Below are 23,905 nucleotides of genomic sequence, written 5' to 3' on the forward strand. Positions count from 1 at the left end.
TGCAACATCCCATTCTCCAATACGGAACGAATCCATATTTTAAGGAACGGGTGGCAACCCTAAAATTTCTCTAGCTTACTATGACTGCCGGCCGCTGCCTGCTGCTGGTGAAGGCAGGAGGAAAGGGGGAGAGACATTACAATGCGTATTTTACACATATTTCAGGACGACCCTTGACAAACATAATTTTATGGACAAGTTTTGTGGTTCATCAAAAAATGCACTCACTACAGTTTTAAAATGCTGAATTTTATCTGCTTTACCAGTCAGACAGCCAAATCAAAGCTAATGACATATGTAAAGTTAGGTTTGGTTAGTTTAAATTTATTCAGCACGCAGTGTGGGGCGGCAGAAATACGTAACACAGCACAGGACGGGACACGGCGGCAGCGGTCCACTAAACACGGGTCGGTGTTGCAAGAAATATTTCCTCTCAGAAATAAGTCACTCTGCTGTTCAGTACGCATGCACTCAGGGGGAATACACAACAGGAAAAACATTAATTTGCCTGGTTTTGTTCTAGTTTTTCCACTTGTGATATTTGTGAGTGGTGAGTGAAATATAGAAACAGTAAGCAAGTTGAACCTCTCTGAGAGCTATTTTGCGGCTGTGGCAGCGGGTGCACAACAGGCAATTGAAAAGTCAATCATTAAGTGATTTCTGGAGAAAAATAATATCTCCATAATAAACAGCATCATATTTTGCCCAGAAATAAGCAGCCAGCATCTCAAAATTAATAGGGTACCCTCTCATGAATAATCCCCTATTTCAGTTTTCATTTTATTTAGATTCAAATAGAAATATTCCAAAACCCCCCAAAATCTGAAATCCGTAACTCTTGGTCCCAGGAATTTCAGATAAGGGATTATCAACCTGTGTGTGTGTGTGTGTGTGTGTGTGTGTGTATATATATATATATATATATATATATATATATATATGTGTATATATATATATATATATAGATATATATATATATATATATATATATATTTATATATATATATATATATATACACTTATAGATATATACATATATATATATATATATATATATATATATATATATATATATATATATATATATATATATATATATATATATATATATATAAATATATATAGTCGACGCTATGGTTGCAAACGTTGAAATTGCAAACTTTGAACCATTATTCTCATGGGGAAAATTGAAAACTGTTGACATCTTGCGCTTGGGCACCCACCTGGGTGGCCAAGCGCATGTGTGCAGACGCCCCCGGCCGCGCGCTGGGCCCGAACAGCTGACGGGCGGCTGATGATGGTGATGGTGGTGATGAGTGTCAGTGGTGTGGCCTTTACATCGGCGCTGCCTGAACGGTGTTTTTGTTGGGGCCCATGTGTGTGTGGCTGTGTTTGTTGTGGGTTTGGGCTTCTCAATTTGCCGATTCTTGTTTTCCACATGTTGCACGGGACCCCTTTCTTTTCTTCTATCTCTTTTTTTTTTAAAAAGAAGAGACGGAAGAAAGGAAAGGGGTCCCGCACAACATGTGGTAAGTGAGAATTGGCAAATTGAGGAGCGTGGGCCCACAATGGGCACAGCCACACACACGCGGGTCCCAGTGAAAATGCTGTTTGGGTGGCGCCGATGCGGGGGCCACACCACCGACACTCATCATCAGCCGCCCGTCAGCTGCTCCGGCCCAGTGTGCGGTCGGGGCTGCTCACACACATCTGGATGTGGATCTGGATCTGGATGATAATGTGCAGGGCACCTTTCAGGTGCATAACACGCATATTTATGTTGGCTGTTGGGGGGACGGAGGAGCCGAGTGTACAGGGGAGGGAAGTGAATCAACTGTTGTTGTTAGTGTTGGTGTGTTGTGGTGACAAGTGATTGTGTATTTGTTTTCTGAATGAGTCTATTGTACCGCAGTCTAAGATCTGTTGAGGGAGGCTGTTCCAGTCACGTATGCGGTGCGTGGAAAGTATGAGTGCTTGTATGCGTCAGTGTAAGTGTGATATCTTTGGTATTTATGGATGTGTGTGTTACGAGTACGTAGACTGTTTGCGTTGTGTAAATATGTGTGTGGGTCAATGTCAATGTGAGTGTTTGTGATCTTGTACATAAGTGTAAGTCTGTGTGCTTGTCTGCATATGTGAAGAGGTTCCATGTTTACCTGTTCTTTGATCCGTGTTGTGATTCCAGACGTTCGAGTGTAATTGTTTGTAATGAACCGAGCCGCCTTGGTGTTGATTTGTTCTAACCTATCAATGTTTCTGTGTATGTAAGGATCCCACACTGAGGAGCAGTATTCCAGTGTTGGTCTCACAAGTGTGTCATAAGCTATGTGTTAAATGTCAGGTGTGCAGTTATGTAAATTCCTCCTCAGGAACCCCAGTGTTTGGTTGGCTGTGGCAGTGATGTGGTCTATGTGAGTGTTGAACTTTAGGTTAGTGGAGAGGTAGACACCAAGATACTAGTGTGTGTGGACTGATTCTAGGTCGGAATTATGGAGAGTGTAAGTGTGATGGATGGGGTTGTGAGCTCTGGTAAATCTTAACAGTTTACATTTGTCTGGTCGGAACTGCATCTGCCAGGTGCGCTCCCACCGCTCGAGGGCGTCCAAGTCTTTTTGTAGTAGTCTGCAGTCGTCAGTAGTTTTTACTGCTCTAAACAGTAAACTATCGTTGGCAAATAGTCTAGTGGAAGAGTAAGGTGTTGAGAGTGAAAGATCGTTAATGTACAGGAGGAAAAGAAGGGGGCCTAGAACGGTGCCTTGTGGGACACCTGAAGAAACAGGGACAGTGTTAGAGGAAGATCCATCAAGAAGAACGTGTTGAGTCCTGTAAGTAAGAAATGCAGTGATCCAGTGAAGAATAGGTCCTGAAATACCGTAGTATTTCAATTTTAATGTCAGTCTTTTGTGCGGAACTTTGTCAAAGGCTTTGGCAAAATCTAAAACAATAGTGTCAATTTGTTTGACCCTTTCCATCCGTGACGCAGACGTCGGCATCACAGTATGGAAAGGGTAAGAGGAAATGGAAGAGGATTAATCCTCTTCTAAACCTCTCAATCCTCCACTAAATTCCTCTACCATTTCCTCTTAAGAGGTTTAGAAGAGGACGAAGATCTTCAGAGAGGACTTTTAGTGCGTTGGACACAGGCAGGAGTGTCTCTAGAGTGAAGGGGTTAATGTCACGTCGGTCGAGTAGCCTCGTAATGTCATGAAATGTAGTAATGAGTTGTGATTCACATGAGCGTTTGGGTTGAAAGCGTGTTGTGAGTCAGTAAGGATGTTGTTTGTGTCAAGGTGATTCATTATGTGTTCGAAAATTTTACATGGAATCGATGTTAGTGAGATGGGTCGATAATTGGATGGGTAAGTCCGGTCATCTGTCTTAAACAGTGGATTAATGTTTGCCAAAAGCCAGTCAGAGGGTAATGAGGTGGATGATAGGGAGTGAGTGAAGATGGCTTGAAGGATGGGGGCAAAAGATTTAAGCATGAAGGCGGGAATGTTGTCAGGGCCAGTGGATTTATTTGTGTTGAGTCCTTCCAGTAATTTCTGTATTCCGTTAGTCATAATGTCAAGGGGGAGTATCGGAGGGAAGGGGCTGTGTGGCATGTTTGGGGTCAGGTCGTGTTCTTGTGTGTACATTGATTGGAACTGTGTTGAGTATTTGTGCTTTGTGTTGTGGTCTGGTTACTAATGTGTTAGTGTTGTTTTTCAGTGATGTAATCGTGTTAGTGTCATGTTTGCATGCCTTAAAGAATTTGAAAAGTTTCTTTTGTTATTTCTTACGTTGTCTGCAAGGTAAGTTGCTATGTGTTTGTGCTCCACTACTTTTATGTTTTTGGCAAATGTCTTTTGGTGATTATTGTAGGTGGTCCAATTATCTGTTGTGTTGTATGTCTGTGCGCGTCTGTAGAGTGTTTGTTTCTTATGATGTTGCCTGTGTAGATCCCTGTAAAACCAGGGGAGTGTGTACTTACTAGAAAGTGTTTTTTTGTGGTATGTGTCTGTTCATAGTCGTGTATGGCGTGTTCCCGCCTGGCTGCCTGGATCCCACTCACCATGCTCCCCGCGGCCAATGGAAAGGTCCAGGGTGTGGGTAAGAGTGAGAATGGGAGTCAAGGACAACAAGGTGTGAAAAAACCCGGTTTTGGCAGTCTTTTCCTTTTCCTTTCGAGTCATATCGCAATTTCAGTTTTCAATAATAATCAAATTTTGGGGGGTCTCTATCGCAAACTCGGTGAATCGCAAACATGAAACTCGCAATCCTGGAGACATTACTATCTATATCTATATCTATATCTATATCTATATATATATATATATATATATATATATATATATATATATATATATATATATATATATATATGTGTGTGTACAGTAGAGCCCCATTAAGCGTGAGAATTAGGTGGATGAACACGGTCGCGCTATCTGAATTCGCGCTAATTGAATAAAGTAACCAATATGAAAAAAATTATTTGGTGCACACGTGGGTCTGACTTTTGGGTTTGATAATTACTCAAAATAATCACTCACATTAAAAAAAAAAAAAAAAAAAAACAACCTACGATTGGCTGAGCTCTGAAAACACTTGTGATTCGCTGGGAGTCTGATGACGTCATCGCCGGCGCTCACCCGGTCAGCAGCCTCGCTGCCTTAAGGCAGTATCACACTGGCCGTTTTCTTTTAACTGTTGTGGCTACTGGCAACGCCCATGCGCCCATCCGGGAGCGAGTTGTCGGTTCACCATAACCTGGTGTCCCACTGAGCCCTTTTCTTCCCATTGCGTTGGTGGCAGCTTGGACAACCGGCAAATCCAAATTTTCCGGGTGTGCATCACACACGGCCATGGTCAGTTGCCCGTATCCACATCCACAACATAAACAAAGCACTTGCCCCGTATCAACATGGCGTCATCTGCTAAAGTAAGGGCTCTCGCGGCTTGTGCCTCACATCATGGCGGCTTGGCGCAATTTTCAAAATTCAGTCGTGGTGGCTGCTCGCGCTAACTGAGGCTTTCGCGCTAATTATTTTTTTTCTTGGTAGATGGTGGCTCGCGCTAATTGCGGTTCGTGCTAATTGATCTCGCGCTAAGTGGGGCTCTACTGTATATATATATATATATATATATATATATATATATATATATATATATATATACACATACAGTACCCTCTCGAGTTTCGCGCTTGCTTCATTCCGAAGGTATAGTGCTAAACTCGAGGATCGCGAAACTTGAGGTATTGAAATACATGAAAAAGAGCTTACTGGTTCCGGCCCGTGGAAATTTTTTTTTTTCGGCAACTCCCTTGTTATCACAATTTTTTTGACTTTACTCTCTTGTTATCTCAAAATACGTACCTTCGTAATAGGCAGAAAATGGGAAGTAAGAACAGGTCATTCTGAAGCCGCAGTTGAAGGCGGCTGCCTTACAATTGGCTGGCAGTTCTGAATACACGCTTGTGATCCACGTGGTGTCGTCTGCTAAAGTAAGGGTGGTTGCTTGCGGTCACCCGTGGTACAGTTGGACAAACCTATAGCTTCTGGTAGTTTCCTGTGTTATGGTATAATCTGCTAACTTTTTCTGTTATATATCATCAAATCACTAATATCATGATTGACTTTTCGATGCCTATTGAACGTAAAGTGCCGCTGCAATCGCAAAATAGCTCGCAGAGAGGTTCAACTTGCTTACTGCTTCCATATTTCCCTCACTGCTCACAAAGACCACAAGCGGACAAAAAAGAACAAATCCAATCAAATTAACACTTTTAACCCCTAAAGGGCCGGAGGCTATGTACGCTTCCACGAAGGGCTATAGCCGCTTTTTTTTTTTTTCATTAAATTTATTTACTTTTTCGGGTATCGATGACCCAGAGATATGTTTTGCCAGAGATATATTTAGGCTACTGTTTCTGCTTCAATTGCCCATCCGATGGACAGTTCTTCTGGCATCGATTTCCTTTCTGTCGGATTTTCCTGCCAGACCCTGCGAGAGCAACGAAGAGTAGTATAATGATATGAGAATGATATGTTGACTCATGACACACACATCACAACAAGACAATGGAGATATATAGTAATATATATATATTATATATAGGCATGGGCATTTACATTCATTACGCACAAGGCAACACCAAATACAGGAAAGCGAACACATGCAAGAGCCTAACTCAAAGTCTCTCCTCTTCAACTCAATATTTCTCCAAAACCACAGCACATAGAAACGTTTTCATGCAATAATTAAAAAGAAGAAGAGTTGATGATGACTATGACGACAAAGTAATGTGTTATTGCATTGTAGTTCAGCAGAATCAAGTGTGTGAATATAGGCTATTTTCGGTGTTTGGTGCTGAGGTGCCGGTCCTGTGGATGTTGTAGATGACCACCCAGGCCGGCCCTTTAGGGGTTAATGCTGTGTATTCCCACAGTCAGATGTGTGGTGGACAGCAGAATGACTAGTTTCAGCGGGAAGATATTTCTTGCAAAACCGGCCAGTGTAGTGGACCTTCTTCTTCTTCTTTTGACCTGTAATGCTTTGTATCGCTTCTTTGGTCCTCCTTCTCCACACTTATACTTCACAACATGCACTTAGGGCCGCTTTGACAGTCATTTTGTGTGTATTGATCGTTACCAGTGGCGGCGATCGCCGCTCTAGTATTTCCACGTGAAACTGGCCGATGGGTAGTGATGTGATGTGATGGTGTCGGAGGTATTGCCTTTACAACGGCACCTCGTGGCGGCTGCGGGGTTAGCCTCGCCCCGCACCTTACCACACACTCTCAACACCTGTCGCTTTCTCTGCAGCCACCACTACCCCATAGGCCAATTTCATGTGGAAAACTAAAGCATCGATCGCCGCCATTGGTAACGATCAAAACAAACAGTGACTGTGAAAGCGGCCCTTATTTACTTCACAGTGCGCACTTATACACTTCACCCTGAACTTAGGTGTTTTTCTGTTCTTTTCTTTCCCTGATTTTGGTTTTCTATGCCCTTTTGCTATTTTCCACTGTTACTTTTCACCGTCGCTGCCTTGCATTACAGGTCAAAAGAAGAAGAGGAAAACATCACTGGGAGATCTACAATTTTCATACTCGAGTAAAAAGTTTTTTGGACTGTGGTTCACCAGCATGGGGTGTTCTCTTATCTTGTCAATCAAGTAGTAAGCAAAGCAGCTCTGCCAGTCCATTTTATGAGTCTCTTGGTGGGCCATTTTCCACTGCTCCTCACTCCTCAGCCACTGCCGTCGTCTGTTTGTTTACATACAGCCATGAGGTACCCACGTACCCACGCTCGTACTCACAACCATTTTCCATTCATACGGACAACCAACAACTCGCTCCCGGTTGGCCATACTGGCAACCGTTGTTGCCCATAGCCCCAATGGTTGGACACCGCCTTATAAGGCAGCACACATGACGCCAACGGTAGGTAGACGTGACCCGTACATGTCAAAGGAGAACTATAATGCGAAAGTCGTGATGGTATATATATATATATATATATATATATATATATATATATATATATATATATATATATATATATATATATATATATATATATATATATATATATATATATATATATATATATATATATATATATATATATATATATATATGTACAGTACCTCTCGAGTTTCAAGCTATCCGAGTTTTATGCATCCTCGAGTTTAGCGCTTAGTCCCAAACTCTTACCATCATCACGATTTCACAAGATTAACGCCAAGTTTTGCACTTTTGACATGTACGGGTCACATCTGTTTGTTTATATATATATATATATATATATATATATATATATATATATATATATATATATATATATATATATATATATATATATATATATATATATATATATATATAATGTCTTTGTGCAAATATGTGGTTGGCCTCATCCCAATGTTTGCATATGAGAACAAGCCTCAGCCAACAAAATGGGGGAGTGAGATGAAGCCATTATAATAATGATGATGATAATAATAATAAATAATAGCAAAAGTAGCAATAAGACTAAATAATCACTATAGTGTAGTACACTACAAATATTTATGACTTGGTATGAGGAGCCAAAGTTTTGACCACACTAGAACATGTCACACAGATATGCACTTGAACATGTCAATCAGTTTGGGTAGCAGCAGGGTGAAAATTACCTTACTTCACTGTCATGAAACAAAGACACCTAGGAAACTAGTTGTTACTGCATAATGCAGAAAAAGGATTCCAGTAATCAATGCAGATACATATTCCATACTTGTACTGCTTCGATAGTTTTCATTTAATTTGAAGTGGAAAACATGTCTATTCATGCAAAAATGCCTGGATGGCATAAACGGCGTGTCAGACCCATCCAGCATTTAAGGTTTAAGAAAATAAAGATATATTTCCTGGGACAGGCAATATTTTCAGTTAATCTTGTTTTTAGCATAAATGTCTCACTGAAATTACTGATATAGAAAGCAGCTTTTTATCTGCATTTTCATATAACATACCTGATGCTGAACTGTAAAATGATGAAAAAGCAGATGATAAATAAGATTTGTTCTACACTAAAAAAGAACGCATTATACGTGAGAGATAAGATACAAAGTAATTATATGTCAACTTACCGAAAATAGACATTTTCTCGAGAAGGTTGAGGAATGCGTGAGACCTTCATAGGAAGACCAGGGTGGGATACTTTGTGGTGCCTACTTATGGGCTTATGACGTCCTCGTTCACCGCAGTAATCACACTTGTACTCGGCACGGAACAGCTGTTCAAACACCTCTCGTGACAATTTCTTGATTTTCACATCCCTCTCTGGGTGTATCTGTAGGGAGAGTTTTATGTCACCAACATCCTCAGTGTTACAGCTCATCACTTCCATAACTAATTACCCTCTATATGTGACATTCAAAACTTTACAAACACATTTTAATTGTTATTCTCTTCCATTCTGTTCACAGAATGCTGCATACCAATGCTACTTTGAACATAAAATTTTGAGTGGTATTTTTTTTCATTTACCTTTTTAATGTGAGCCTGAAGTTCATGAAGTTTGTCACTGCTTTTCTTACAAAGTCCACATTTGTAGACCACATCTTTTTCAGCTTCTGTTCTTGACTGTATCTCAGATTCTTTGCTTCCCAGTATTTCTGAGAGGTCTATTATTTCCTCTTCTTCAGCATCTACACTAGACCTTGATGATGGTGTATCTTTTTTACTCTCTCTCTGTCTTGATATCGGCATTGGTTTAGAGTTTGAACTCTCTGAACTACTGGTGATATCAGAGCATGAGGGAATAGCTGAAGAGTTTATGGTACCTCTATCTATCCCAGCAATGCTCATATCTGCATCATCTAAATTAGCATTATTCCCTGTGTCCATCACTTCATGAGCCAAATCTTTGTCAACTGTTGTGCTACTGACAACCTGATTGGACACTTCTCCAGAATGCCTCAAGACCAGATCAAACTTAAAATCTAAAAGTGGATGGTTCTGAATCCAATGATCCATAGCTTGTGCCAGTGAAATACTTTCTACAACACAGTGGATGCATTTGTAAATGTGAACTTCAGTGAATATCCGGTCTTTTTCTTCCCTTCTCACTTGGTAAGGAAGATCTCTATGCTGTTTCTTCATATGCTCCTCCATACCAACCTTACTTGACTGGTGACTGCAATGACAGCAAGTGAAAGTAGACTCTACACTCAAGCTACTTGAAGGGCCACTTGTGGAGCTACCTTTGACATGGCTGAATGATGATGATTTTGTAAAAGACTTCTTAGCTTTAGATCTACCAGGTTTAGGTTCCAACATAAGCTTTGGTAATGTATTACTTTTAGAGGACAACAGCACTTCACTGTTTTCTGAGAAACCAACCTCAACTTGTTCTTTAACAAAATTTTCTTCTACCTTATTGTAGGTCATATGAATAATCTTTGGTTTTTGAGGCATATGTTTCCACTTATGATGACGCAAGGCATCCATCGTGGTGTTGAACCGTCCTTTGCAGTACATACACATGTATAAACGAGTTTCACTGTGCTTGCTGCGATTATGGTGGTTCAGCCTTGATGTAGTGGACGTAGTAAAGGAACAAAAGGGGCAACTATATATTTTTGCCAATAATGATTGTGAGTCTTCTAGATTGTCACTAAAGCTGTCTGTAATGTCACTCTCTAATGTAAAATCACTATTATCTTCACTATTCACACAACTTTGATCTAGTTGAGAAACCAAAGAACTCTCCATTGAAGGTGACACAGTTCTCTCTAGTCCTTGGTCCTCTTTGTTCTTTTCTGGGCTTGTGATGTCCTCAGAAGCACCACTGTCCCCTCTTTGAACTTTGATTCTTTGTGATACATCCAAAACTTCACTCTGGAGCTTTGGATGCTTTACACTGCTGTGTTGCTTGACTGCATCTTCACTGTTACTTGCAAATGGACAGTAATGGCACTTGAATCTAAAAAGAAGAAAAAAAGTATGGCAATGAAAAAAGTTATTTCATATTTCTCATGCTGAGACACTTAAGAAGTTATTGAAATTAGAAGAATACATGAAATACAATAGTCAATTACTATGTATGAAAGTTAAAACAGTAAAATCCTTATAATCTGAATAACACCAAATTCACGCCCGCTGAGATACCTAGGCACATTTATTTACCATTGGCTGACGTTCCAATAGTGGTACACCAAGTTCTGCCCCTGATTGAGACCATTGTAATTGGTGCAAAACTCGCATCCCCGAAATTATATGCATTGACCTTATGGGAAATAAGCAAGTCAGGACCCAGAGCTTCCCTCCCTTGACTGACAGGCCAGTGGGGCTGAGGGAGTTGCTGCTCTCAGTGTCGCTGGAGCTACACTCATCCTGGCTGGCGACAGCCTTGTGCATGTGGCCGCTGGGGACGTTGTTGGGCAGCCTGGGCTTGCGCTGGCTGGACTTGGTGACCGTGGCCTTTGCAGGCTTGCAGCTTATCCTGGCAAATGAGCTAGACAGTGACCCTTTACTTGAATACTAGAGGTGGCAGAAATCATATAAGATGTTCATAAGAGACACAAAAATGATGATAATGCTGAAGAGGACAAGCAAGGTTCCCATGTCCGCCATGTTTCTTTATTTACACAATGATACTCTGGAGCCCGGAGCGCAACACCTCCCTGGGCTGGTGGCCTTACCCTGCCATTTCAAGAAAAGATTGGTTTATGTCACAAACACCCGTCTCTGTTAATTTTTTAAGTCAAAGAAACACAACTCCCATTCTTTACACATATTCTTATAAAACTATTTTTGGTGAACACATTATTTAAAATTATATAATCCCTTTAGGAACATCTTTCTCAGGTAAAACAAGAATTAAATGAACCAGCTGACCATCTGCTTGTAGCTATCTTCATCACCTGTTTCATTTTTTTTTTTATCTAATTCTTACAGGAATATAAATGCATTAGTAAAGTAATTAGCTGTAGCATGATACATTTATACGCTAGAAGAATTATTTTCTTGGTGATGAGAAGACCAGTCCCCTAAGTCTGCAATTCCGTTAAGTCAGTAGGGGCTTCGTCCCAATTGCACCAATCTTTACTCAATCATAAAAGTCATCAACAATTTAATTTTCCAAATGAAGACATAGAGATGATGGCTGAGTGGTCAGCATGTGGGTGCAGTGTTCTGGAGATCCAGGTTAAAGTCTCCCCTGCTGCTACAAGTTGATAATTTTTAGTTATCTCAGAATGGCTGAAGACAACCCTAATGCTGTCCTGATGAACATCTATCAACCCAGACTCTAGAAAAACTCTCTCAAGAGGATCAAGTGGAGCTCCAGTGGTGCACCATGAACTTAACAAGAATGGCACTGCAATGAAAAAAATATTTGTCTGCACTACTAACAAGCTTGGACCAATCAACAGGCCCCATTACCATTGCTATTGGTTGAACGTAAAAATAAATAAACGAATAAATTAAAAATATATAAATATATAAAATAAAATAAATAAAACAAAATAAACAGGTACAGTCAAGTTTCTTTTATCTGAAATTCACGGGACTTTAAAAGTGCTGTTAAGTTGAATTTTTCGAATGAATGATAATTTATAAAATACAAGGGAAAACAGATGAAGTAAACGAGTTAACGAAATTTGTTGACAAATTCCTCTGCAGAGTCTGTGTCGGCCAAATTTTTCTCACCACATCCATCTAGTTTCCTGATGCCATGTCTCTTTTTAAACTTTTAGAGCCAACCAATAGAGAATTCACATGGCTCTTGCAGTTTCGTGAGTTCATAGAAATGCTAAGCCTTTTCTATGATGAGCGGGCCAGTCACTGCATGTCCCTCGGCGTGTCTGGTAAGAAACCACTCGTATAAAACTTTGCTCCTTTTAACCCATTCACTACAGCTGGGCGAAAACAGCGCCCCGCCCCGTATCTGGGATGGCCGTGTGTGCCAAATTTCCAACGTCGCTTCTGATGATAACAAGTTTTCAGCCATAATCTCAAAATAATCATCATGTATTATATATAAAAACATGCTAAATTAAATGGTGTACATAAAGAAACATAAGTTATTTGATAATTTTGAGATGTATGCATAAATATACAGAGAAATTTGTGAGATTAGCATCTCTCTCTCTCTCTCTCTCACACACACACACACACTGCAGATATGAGGTGGAAGGAAGGAAGGAAGAAAGAAAGAACAGACAGCGGGATGGATGTGAGAGGGAGGCCGGAGCTCACGCGTGGTGGCGTGAGCCTCACACCGCATCACACACACACACACACACACACACACACACCACATAAGAAAGCTGGAAAGAGTACAGAGAGCGGCAACTAAGATGGTACCAGAACTTAGGGATCGGACTTACGAGGGGAGACTCATTAGCATGGGGCTCACAACCCTGGAGAAAAGAAGAGAAAGAGGAGACCTGATAGTGGTGTACAGGGTGGCGAGCGGGGTGGAGAATCTGGACAGAGAGGACCTGTGTGTGTGGAGCAAGAGAGAAACGAGAGGACATGGAAAGAAGTTGAGGGCGACCACGTGTAGGCGAGATGTGAAAAAGTTTAGCTTCCCAAACAGAAGCATTGAGCTATGGAATGGACTGGAGGAGGAGGTGGTTTGTGCAAGAAACATTCATGATTTTGAGGAAAAGTTGGATAAGAGAGGATATGGAGACAGGACAGCGCGAGCGTAGCTCTTTTCCCGTATGTCACAACTAGGTAAATACAACTAGGTAAACACACACACACACACACACACACACACACACACACACACACACACACACACACACACACACACACACACACACTGCAGAGAGGAGGTATGAAGAAGGAAGGAAGGAAGAAAGAACAGACAGCGGGATGGATGTGAAGGGGAGACAATGCACTCACTACCCAGCCACTTAGCAACTCCAGGAAAGAGGAACTCCACACGCACACACACACACACATATATCATTTCTTTCTCATCATTTTTATTATTTTCTGTAAGAATCAATTGTTACTGTCAAGTAAAAATGAGGGCAAGACACACTGACGTTATTACACAATAACAACATTAAAAGTCATATAAGACACCGTATCATATCCGACCTACATCCTAAAAACAATCGTACAATATCTGGGATGAAATAACTCGTGTGCTGGCTAAAGTGAGCCAGGACACAGTATACGCGTCCTCGGATATGGTACAGAGCATGCAAGGATGCAGTATACGGGTCCTCGTGTTGAAGGGGTTAATGTACATCACTTTTCCATAGTCTGTGAAACGTCAGAATTAACCACGAAACTGAGAAGTTTGTCTTTCTGTTTTCGTATGTGGTACAGCATGGTAGACCCAACATTGTAATCCTTCATCAACACAGTTCTGCTTACACCACTTTCTATCTTCTTACATATTTCTGTTTCAGAGTAAGCACAACTCTTTTCCTCTTAGTACTTCCACCAACTAGGTTTCCTTTAACCCCTTCACTCCGGCAATGTCGGCGTCCAACGGCGTCACCGTTAGTCCTCTTCTAAACCTCTTCCATTTCCTCTTAATTCTCTTCTAAACCTTTTAAAAGGAAATGGAAGAGGATTATGAGGAATTTAGAGGAGGATTGATAGGGTTAGAAGAGGATTAATCCTCTTCCATTTCCTCTTGACCCTTTCCATACTGTGACGCCGACGTCTGCGTCACGGATGGAAAGGGTTAACCCTTTCAATACGGTGACGCAGACGTCGGCATCACAGTATGGAAAGGGTTAAGAGGAATTGGAAGAGGATAATCCTCTTCCATTTCCTCTTAAGAGGTTTAGATGAGGATTAAGAGGAAATGGAAAAGGTGACGCCGATAGTGACGGCGACGTCGGCATCATCGTACTGAAAGGGTTAAGAGGAGTGGGGGAGGGGGGAAGCTGGTGGTGGCTGGTGCACGCTCTGGTGAAACATTCGTAAATGAACGTAAGTGGCACGAGCTTCAGATTTCTGATAAATTTCTGATTTCTTCGGTTAAATGAAATGAGAAAGTTTAAGTAAAACTTATGGTTATTCAAATAATTCGGTTAAGAGAATCTTGGATAAAGACTTGACTGTACATAAATATATCTAAACTAGTAAAAGGAGGAGCAAACCTGGCTTGATGCATGGCTGTTGTATGACTTTTGAGTCCAGCAGCTGAACGACATTCAGAGCCACAAGTATCACAGGTATAGCGGCCACGCTCACTGCCAGAGTCATGTAGGACAATGCCACCTTGCTCCTGGGTAGTGTCACCTAGGGAAATAAAAGTATCACAAATGACAAGGTTTAAATTAAGAATTTAAGCACCCCAATAACCAGAATAAAACTACACACACACACACACACCAAGCTTGGAATGTGCAGCAGTGATTTGATCTCAGGGAAAGAAAAAATGTTGGAAAAATATAAAGAAATCAGAGAACAGCAACATAAATGGTGCCAAACTTGAGACATGATATATGAGAAGAAATTGATAAGATTGGGTTTGCCTTCCTTGAAGGAGAGAAGATAAAGAGACCAATGAAAGAGGGCAATGAAGAAAATGGAAACAATCGACAGTTATGACCTGTTTATATGGTAGGTAGAGTAAAGTTGGGGAAACATTCTATAACTGTGCATGGTCTCAAGTGCTTATCTCCATCTCAATGGTCCTTGAGCTTGTGGTGGATGAGACCCCTTAACCCCAAGACACAGGGCAATTGCAAAGTCCAGGTTACCTGTTTACCTTCCTTAGGTTTCCAATGCACCCATTTATTGACCAGGCTGAAAGAAAGGATTAATACCTGGGTTCACTGTAAGCTGACTGCCCAGGCCCATAGATTAGTAGGTGGGCATGCCAACCACTAGACCACAGAAGTGCTAAAGCCTGTTTGTATGGAACACACTAGAAATACAAGAAGTCAAAGGAAGAAATTGAAGAAGAAAAGGAGCCTGAAAAATCAAGAACATCTTTTCCATGGATACATTGACACCTGGAATGCCCCCCATCCCCCCACACTCACACCCACAAAAAAAGATGTGTTGATATGGAGACAGGACAATTTGAGCATAGCTCAGAGCCTGAGGACAATTTGAGCATAGCTCATAGCCTGTACAGTACAACTAGTATTAGTCATGTGATTCAAGATCAAACACAAAGAGATGCTTTTAGATACACTACATGATTGTTGTCTCTAAGTCATGGCATAGGTAGCAATGTGACTGTGTAAACAGGTCAGCAACCCATAATTCTAGAAGAGCCAGTTTCTTCATTCTTGGCAGAAGAGCAGTGCTGCTGGAGCCGCAGTGTAAATTATGAATGGAAATTATAAAACATTAAAGTTTACCTCCTCCATATGGGAGTTAGATAATATACCAACAGACAAGATAATCAAATACTATAATCACAATAATAATAAAAATAATTATAATTGCAACTGTCAGACTATTTTATTTATGAAGCCACTCCTTTAACTTAATACTATGTCCGGAACCTTTGTCAATTCTCTATAGTATGTAACCACGATTGAACAAATATTTCATACTTTTAATCAACATGCTAACTGTACTTAATATATTTGGTCACCATGGTGGGATTAAACTTTAACACGTTAAGCGCCATTAGCCAGTCCTGGAACTCCACCACATGGCGCCTGTTGCACTGTAACGGTCGCCAACAGTGCATGCAGCAAAACAAGGAAAAGGTGGTATTGCTAAGCCATTATTAGCCCTGAACTCCAAACCCACCGCCTATGATGTGATGTTTACTGCTGTGTTGTCAAAGCTGTGGCAGCAGCGAGCGTAAAAAAAAAAGGTGTTGCCTCAAATAGAATCTCTTAGACCCGTTAAAATCCTTGTACGGGTGGTACATATGGCGTACATAGTTCTTAGTATCAGCAGCAGCGCCATATGAGCACACAGTGGTCATAAATATTCTATGGTGCACGTGGCGTGGGCTAAAATAATTGTATATACTATTCATATTGAATATTTTAATTTTAGTAACTAAAGATAAAATAATAAATTTTAAGTTTTATGCTTCACAAACACACACATATCTATAATATAATATACACCTACCCTTCAGCCTCATCAGTTTTATGGACATCATGTCACATCGTCATCTCGATGATGACAGGAAAAAAAAAAAAAAGAACCACCGTCACCCCAAATGAAGTTCAAGTGATGAATCTGAATGCAATGCATGTGACCCAGATGATGATATGATACAGCATATCATGTATCATCAAGAATGTGAATGAACAGCCTGCCGCTGCTTCTAATCATCACTGCATGCACATCACTGCAGGCTGCGAACCAATTTGCAGCAACAGCAGCAGATACATTACACATTGGTTATCATCATCATCTGATCCGACAGATATTCAAAGCATTTTTTGATTTTTGTTTGTATGAGGGTTATTGATATGATATTATGATGATATAACTAATATAGGTTGACTAAACAAACTAGCTTGAGCCATTTACGGCTCTCTAAAATGAATGCATGAATGAACCAGTAACCTCCAAGGATATTCAACAGTTTCATGATTCTTATCATGATGGCTTAAACAGGGCAACCACAATTTGATTGTTACTGGGCTAAAAAAGTAAAATGTGTGGAGTAAGAATGGAAGAAACTGTCTCCATTAACAAATTTGAGCTGATCCTTTACAATTCTCCACCATCACCAAGAACAAGTGACAGATTAGGAGTCTCTGGGCAAATCATAAAGCTTACCCTCAGAAAAGGCTGAAAAAAATAAGATAGAAAAAAAAATAGTTATGAAGAAAAAGGTTGTACAATATAAGGTGGCAGAACAATATTAAGTAAATCAAAAAACAAAAACATAAGTATGTATCAAAATATATAAAATGCAAAAAGACAAGATGACACAAGGAAAAAATTCAAGATTTAAAACAAAAGGAATATAAACAAAGAATTTAAAACATTCAGAATATGATTAGAGTCCTCTCTCTGTATATTGACAACTTTTTAAGACCTGGTTGAGTCTTGAGAAGCTCTCCCTAGCAACCTGACAGTCTAGAAACCTTACGAACTAATTGACAGAGAAAGAAAAGAAAATGAAGAACAACAAACAGAAAAGAAAAATAAAAAGGTGAAGAAAAAAAAAAAGAAACTCAGAAGGCAAAAAGTGACAAAAGAGGAAAAGTTAGAAAAAAGAAAATAACAACTGTTCCAAGACATACTGTCGGAAAAAGTGACAACTGTCTTGAACTGACAACAGAGCATCCCAGAACAAACCATGCCAAAAATACAATGTTGCCAAAAAAAACAGAATTACTTGCTGAGAGTCATCCTAAGATTATTCACCCCTAAAATAAATAAAATAGTGAGTAAGAAGTCATTTTGAAGCAATTTTTTGCTAGCATTGAAGCTTTTTTCCTTTGGGATTCATACAAGAAAATTGTTGTCAAACAAGAGCAGTGATCAATTCCTTCTTTAGTTCTTTCTCTTACCACAGGAATTCCAACAGAGAAAATAAGCATTGGAGAGAGTTCTCTCTCTAGGTAAAAAAATCTCATCATTTTGTTGTGTTGGCAGGTGGGTCAATGCAGACAAAAGAAAAAAGGTGCAGGGGTGTTATCAGACCCTTAGTCTAAAAGAAGGAAATGCTGCAGCAAAAAGAGCTAGAGTAAACTGGTAAATAATTATGTAATCAATGTGATGGCGTGTATATCCTTGAAAAAAGAAAAGAATTGAATGAAGAAAGTGTTTGTAGGGATAGAAAGTTTTTTTTGACTTTGATGAGTGAACAATACTTTTTGACTTTTTTTTCTGCTATTTTTTTTTACTGAAGAATGGAAAAATGAATGAAATTCAAAAAGAACACTGTGTTTATAAAAAAAAGTTTTTTTTTATTTTAGGTTAAATGTTTTTCTTATTCATTAACATCTTTCATTTCTATTTTTGAAAAAAAAATAATAAAAAAAAGAATATTTGTGTTTGTGTTTAGTTTGCATTTTGCCTACTATTTTGTTAGAAATATTGGTTGAAAAGGAAGAAAAAACTCATTTAATCACCACCCCGTGGTACGTGTATAGCGACTAAAAAAAGTATGGAAATGTACCATCGATTGGCATAAACGTGTTAATCTGACTTTTGCTCCCGAGTTTCTTTGGAGAGCTGCTCAATGTCTGGAGCATATGCTTTCATTTTTCTATGATAATTTGGCCCTTTTTAACTAGGTGGCAGGAGTCGCACGCATCTCTTAAAAAAGCCGCAAGTTGCCGACTGCTGGTGCAAACCCTGTTTTGGCAGTTTCTTTATCACATTAATAAGAAATATATTTGCATAATTTTGTTGTATAGCCAGTAAAACAATCAGATGATTGTATTTAAACAGCATATGGAGATGCTGACATGAACAATTTCTGAATGACTGCTGATTGAGGGAAAATTTTCTCTTAAAAATCATCCAAGTTCTGAACATTTTTAGCATGGAGCAACAAGGAAACTATTGCTTGATTCGGAACCTATTCTAAAAAGAACTCAAAATTAACCAAATAATTTACTTCCACACATGGGTTTTTCATTCTTTTCTTAGGAAACATAAGACAATTTACTACCAACCTGACAAAGAATGAGAGGATGCATTTGTTGAAGAACGTCGTGATGAGATGACGGCTTTTTCCTGGGACAAGGAAGTTTCTACAGAAACTTCTGAGCCTCCTCTCTCATGCCATCTCTTGATAAGATCTTCTTGATGACTAATTACTGACTCAACCTGAATTACAAAATATAAGAAATCTTAAGTCAAAATCTTTGACCATGGACTGGAACTCGAAAATCAAAACTAGAGAAAATGAAATCAAATTACACCATTTCTTTGCCATTTCACTATCCATCAGTGATATAATTCTTTCTTTGAAAATCTAAAGTACTATAGACCTCAAATTTTGTGATTACTTGAATTCCCTGCTTTAAGTCAAACTCCCATTATCTTACTTGAAGGGTGATACACCCGACACTCATTTTCACTGACTCATGGTGGGAGCATCTGTCTGGGAACCACAAAACCAATACAGTCTGGGGTCCACAACCAATTCCCAGATATTTACCTTACTTGATATGGCAATTGCTAATTTCAGTACCTGCCCCAGACTCTTGCCACACTTTCTCCAACACATTTAAGCAGCATATCTTAGAAATTAACTAAAACATATTATATGAAGATTTGCACTGTGTCAACAAAGGACGCACCTTCATTGGCAGCTGTGGCAGCTGCTACACTGATAAATATAAAGAAATAGGCACAGTGTCTGCAGCTGTCAAATTATATTTCTAATGTAATTATTTATGTATTTCATTCTAGTACATAAAATTGTAAGGTCACTGCGTGGCTACAGTTCAGAACATGAGACAACAATAAACAAATATGTCCAGTGTGCATGGTGCTGAAAATGGATTTTTTTTTTTTTTTTTTTTTTTTTAACGTGCCAGCCTATGGCGCCAGTAGGCTTTCTTGAGGGGCCTGGATGGTAGTTGGCCCCAGCCCATCATGGCACAGGCAAGTGTTTTATAGTGGCGCCATCTTTTCTTGGCTCATGCTGCCCTCTGGAGCTCGTTCTTGATTCACTTGGACGGTTTAGTCTAGAGTCCGGGTTGATGGGTGGTCTTCAGGACAGCATGTGGGTAGTCTTAAGCCACTCAGCGATGACTGAAAAATCCCACGCGGTAGTGGCGGATTCGAACCTGCGTTGTCCATCATAGGGTGAATGCGGGGCCAGCATGCTAACCACTCAGCCACTGCTTACCCAAATGATATTTTGTTCCAACTTTTGGCAGCCATTATACAATGAAGACAAAAGTTCTATTCACTGGAAAACATCTAACTCTACTTGTATTTCTAAATAAGAGAAGCATGCACTAGGTGTAAAAATAGTCAAAGACAGGCTCAGTTATTGCAGCCATATTCTCAATATTATCCGCCATGTTTCTTTACACTTCAGATCATTCACGTTATCTTTAACACTACCAGGTAGTGTGCTTTGTGATTTTCACTCCTTGCTGAATTATCCTAATTATATTGTTGGCCTCAACTGCTGGAACAGATAAGATAACCAATGTTCAACTATTGTCAGTCATGTTTGTTTAAACATAAAATTGTTCCTGTTATTGTCATGATCCCAGGCAGTGTGTTTTGTTTGATTTTCACTCATTATGAATCCTCTTAATTACCCAGTGTTAGCTCAGCTGATGGAGGGGAACCCCATTGCTCAGCTGTTATCTACCATGTTTGTTTACATTCTCAATGGGGTCCTTCACTGAGTTCGACCTGCCATCTGATGGCCCTCTTGAACTATCTAAAAAATTATGCATTTGCATTTGCTGCTGGGAGCGTACGATACGTTTTGCAGCAGTGTAAATAACTTCACGTGCTCTGATTGGAGAGACGGAGGAATGCATCGTGTGTGGGGCAGCAGCTTACCAGCTGGAGGTATGCTGAGTGGCAAAATTTTCAACACCTTCCACCACTACTGTAAGAAATTGAAAGCATGACACCATGTTGGACTTCTTTAACTTCTCTTTTCTTGCATGTAGGAAATATTTACCCATGAGTACGTGCATTGATGCATTCCTATAAACTGCAGAATGAGGTGTTGTAGGATATATCATTGAATGCTCTTATTTTGCCAACAATGTTCATTATAATGACATAAATATAATGTGTAAACATGATAGTGACCATTACAACTTTGATATGTTGCTAGTTTGGTACAAAAAAATGTCAATTTAGTCTCGCTGGACCCCAGAGGTCCGCAGGTTTGGGTCTGACAGAGGTTCCAATAGGGTCACCAGATGGCAGGTCGAGCTCGGGGAAGGACCCTATTATCTCGGAAGGGGCTCTCACACATTCCCGGTCCCGGTCGCGACCGTCCCCGATGACTCCCGATAAGCCGATCGGGGCCTGACCGCCGACAAAATAGGCAATAATCCCCGGACCGGCTTACCGCGGTTTATCGCGTAAGCCGCGTAGACCGCCGACCATATACGATTTTCGATTTCTCCGACCGGCGACTGCAGCAGGCGGTAGACCGGCCTACTGGCGGTAGACCGGTTCATCAAGGCAGACCTGCTGCACATCGACGAGCAAACACTTTCTTTGCATTTTCATATATTTATAATTACCTCATAAATAGCTTCATACCTAAATTCATTCGTGCATAAAACTCTCTCTCTCTCTCTCTCTCTCTCTCTCCTTTCACCCATTCCTCTTCCTCCTTTTTTTCATCTCTTTCCACCCTCTCTCCCTTTCTTCTTCACTCTCCTCCATCCCTCTCTCTCTCTCTTCCTCCCTCCCTCCCACCTGTTCCTCCTTCCAGTCCTTTCCCTTCTCTCTCTCTCTCTCTCTCTCTCTCTCTATATATATATATATATATCTATATATATATATATCTATATCTATATCTATCTATATCTATCTATATCTATATATATATCTATCTATCTATCTATCTATCTATCTATCTATCTATCTATCTATCTATCTATCTAGATATCTATATCTCTATATATATATATATATATATATATATATATATATATATATCTATATATATATATATATATATATATATTTTTTTTTTCTCTCTCTTCATCCATTCCTCTTCCTCCTTTATTGCATCTCCTCTCTCTCTTCATCCTCGCCCTACCTGTTCCTCTTCGCTTTCCACCTTCCTCCTCGCTAATCCCCAGGTCAGACACAGGTGTCCACTCATGTCGATCATGGTCTACCGCCGGGTCTGCCGTGGGTGTCGGCGGCTGACCGCCGGTCGACCGCCGATCGACCGGCGACATTTTTCCACACCGTCGACTGGCGATCGCCGATATCTTTGAAAATAAAGTTGACCGCGGTGGTCGGCTGCGCTTCACGGTCCTCAGGGTCGACCGGCGGTCTGCCGCCGACAATCCCCGATCTTACAGCCAGTCGACCGGCGACCGGCTTATCGGGAGTCATCGGGGACGGTCGCGACCGGGACCGGGAATGTGTGAGAGCCCCTTTACTGTTAGTGCTGCCAGGCAGTGTTTTCTGTGTGAATTTCAGTTCTTACCTACTTGTAATTACAGTGTCTATCTCACCTACTAGAAAATATGATGGGAGAGACAGCCACAACACCCTAAAGGTCCCAAGAGAGCAAATTGACAATACAGAGATAGGAGAAAAGAAAAATAGCAGTAAATTTGGATGAAAATTCAGACCAGGTCTGCTGGCTTAAAATTAACTGTGTTCTTTCCAATGAGTTAGTCACTTTATATATGCAAATTTGTATTTAGTGATCAATTTTGCCATGAAATACGTTCTATGTGAAAATGTTTTACATTAATAATGTTAACAATATTACCATGTTCCCCATCACCATTATAATCATAAATATTGCAGAGGAATGTGTTCCCTACAGCCATCTAAAGACTAGCCATTCAACAAAATAATCTTAAAGATTAGATTTTCAACTATTTATTATTATTTTCTATAGAGCTCCCTGTTAAAGAGAAGAAAATTTAGCTTACTTACCCATGCTTCTTTCTCTTCTTCAACTGGTAACTGAAGATAAGACACAGAGGTAAATGGGGCATGATGCATTTTGGTGTAGTGACGCTGGAGGCTGGGTAAGAGGGCATTGCTTACCCCACACTCTCCACACTGATACCTGTGAGATTGATGGTGTTGGTAAAACTCTTCACCACCCAAAATGTAGGGCTCACACAAATGACAGGAAGCTGGCTGCCAACACTATTTTTTACCTTTATTCCTTTTTTTTAATGGAACCAATACATGGAGGTAGAATAGGTGGAGTCGACATGGGCCGCTAATCCCATTCATTGAGGTGAAGCCGCCGAACTGTCATTTTTAGGGCCGCAAGATGAGGGATACCTGGGTGAGCTCACACTCACTACCTTAGTTCCTACCTCCAGACCCCGTCTCATTCACTATAATGGTGGAGTTTTTGATTACCATACATTTAGTGATGCGGTAGATCTATTTCATGAATACCTGGCCCGACAACACCTGACACCTGACCGGTGTCTGCCACCTTGTGGCCTTAAAAATGACAGTTCGGCGGCTTCACTGGTCATGGCTGATGTCAACTCCACCCCTTATACCTCCATGAACCAATAGCAAGAAAAAGTAAGATAAATTTCTATTAGTTGGAATTATGGGTAGGTCAGCAAAAAAAATAAATAAATAAATAAAAAAAATAAATAAATAAATAAAATAAATAAATAAATAAATAAATAAATAAATAAAATAAATAAATAAATAAATAAAATAAACAAATAAAAATAAATAAATAAAATAAATAAATATATCATCAAATGGAGTAACCTCAACACCAACAACTAATGGCTGCAGTTGGCTGGAGATGCATCCCATACAACATTTACCACTGGTCATGCTAGACCT

General features: G+C 40.0%; 1 protein-coding gene across 5 annotated transcripts in view; it reads right to left on the reverse strand.

Moving 5' to 3' along the window:
• Positions 1-23,905, reverse strand: part of LOC126997343 (uncharacterized) — a 118,649-nt gene that overhangs the window by 27,057 nt on the left and 67,687 nt on the right. For all 5 annotated transcript variants that reach the window (XM_050858390.1, XM_050858391.1, XM_050858388.1 and 2 more), the window contains 5 exons: positions 23,015-23,150; positions 19,072-19,225; positions 14,611-14,752; positions 9,020-10,457; positions 8,620-8,822 (listed from right to left, as the gene is read on the reverse strand). In XM_050858390.1, coding sequence (XP_050714347.1) covers positions 8,620-8,822; positions 9,020-10,457; positions 14,611-14,752; positions 19,072-19,225; positions 23,015-23,150 — 2,073 coding nt within the window. The remainder of the gene's footprint in view (positions 1-8,619; positions 8,823-9,019; positions 10,458-14,610; positions 14,753-19,071; positions 19,226-23,014; positions 23,151-23,905) is intronic.

The sequence above is a fragment of the Eriocheir sinensis genome, chromosome 12 (assembly GCF_024679095.1).
Source record: "Eriocheir sinensis breed Jianghai 21 chromosome 12, ASM2467909v1, whole genome shotgun sequence".
NCBI lineage: Eukaryota > Metazoa > Arthropoda > Malacostraca > Decapoda > Varunidae > Eriocheir > Eriocheir sinensis.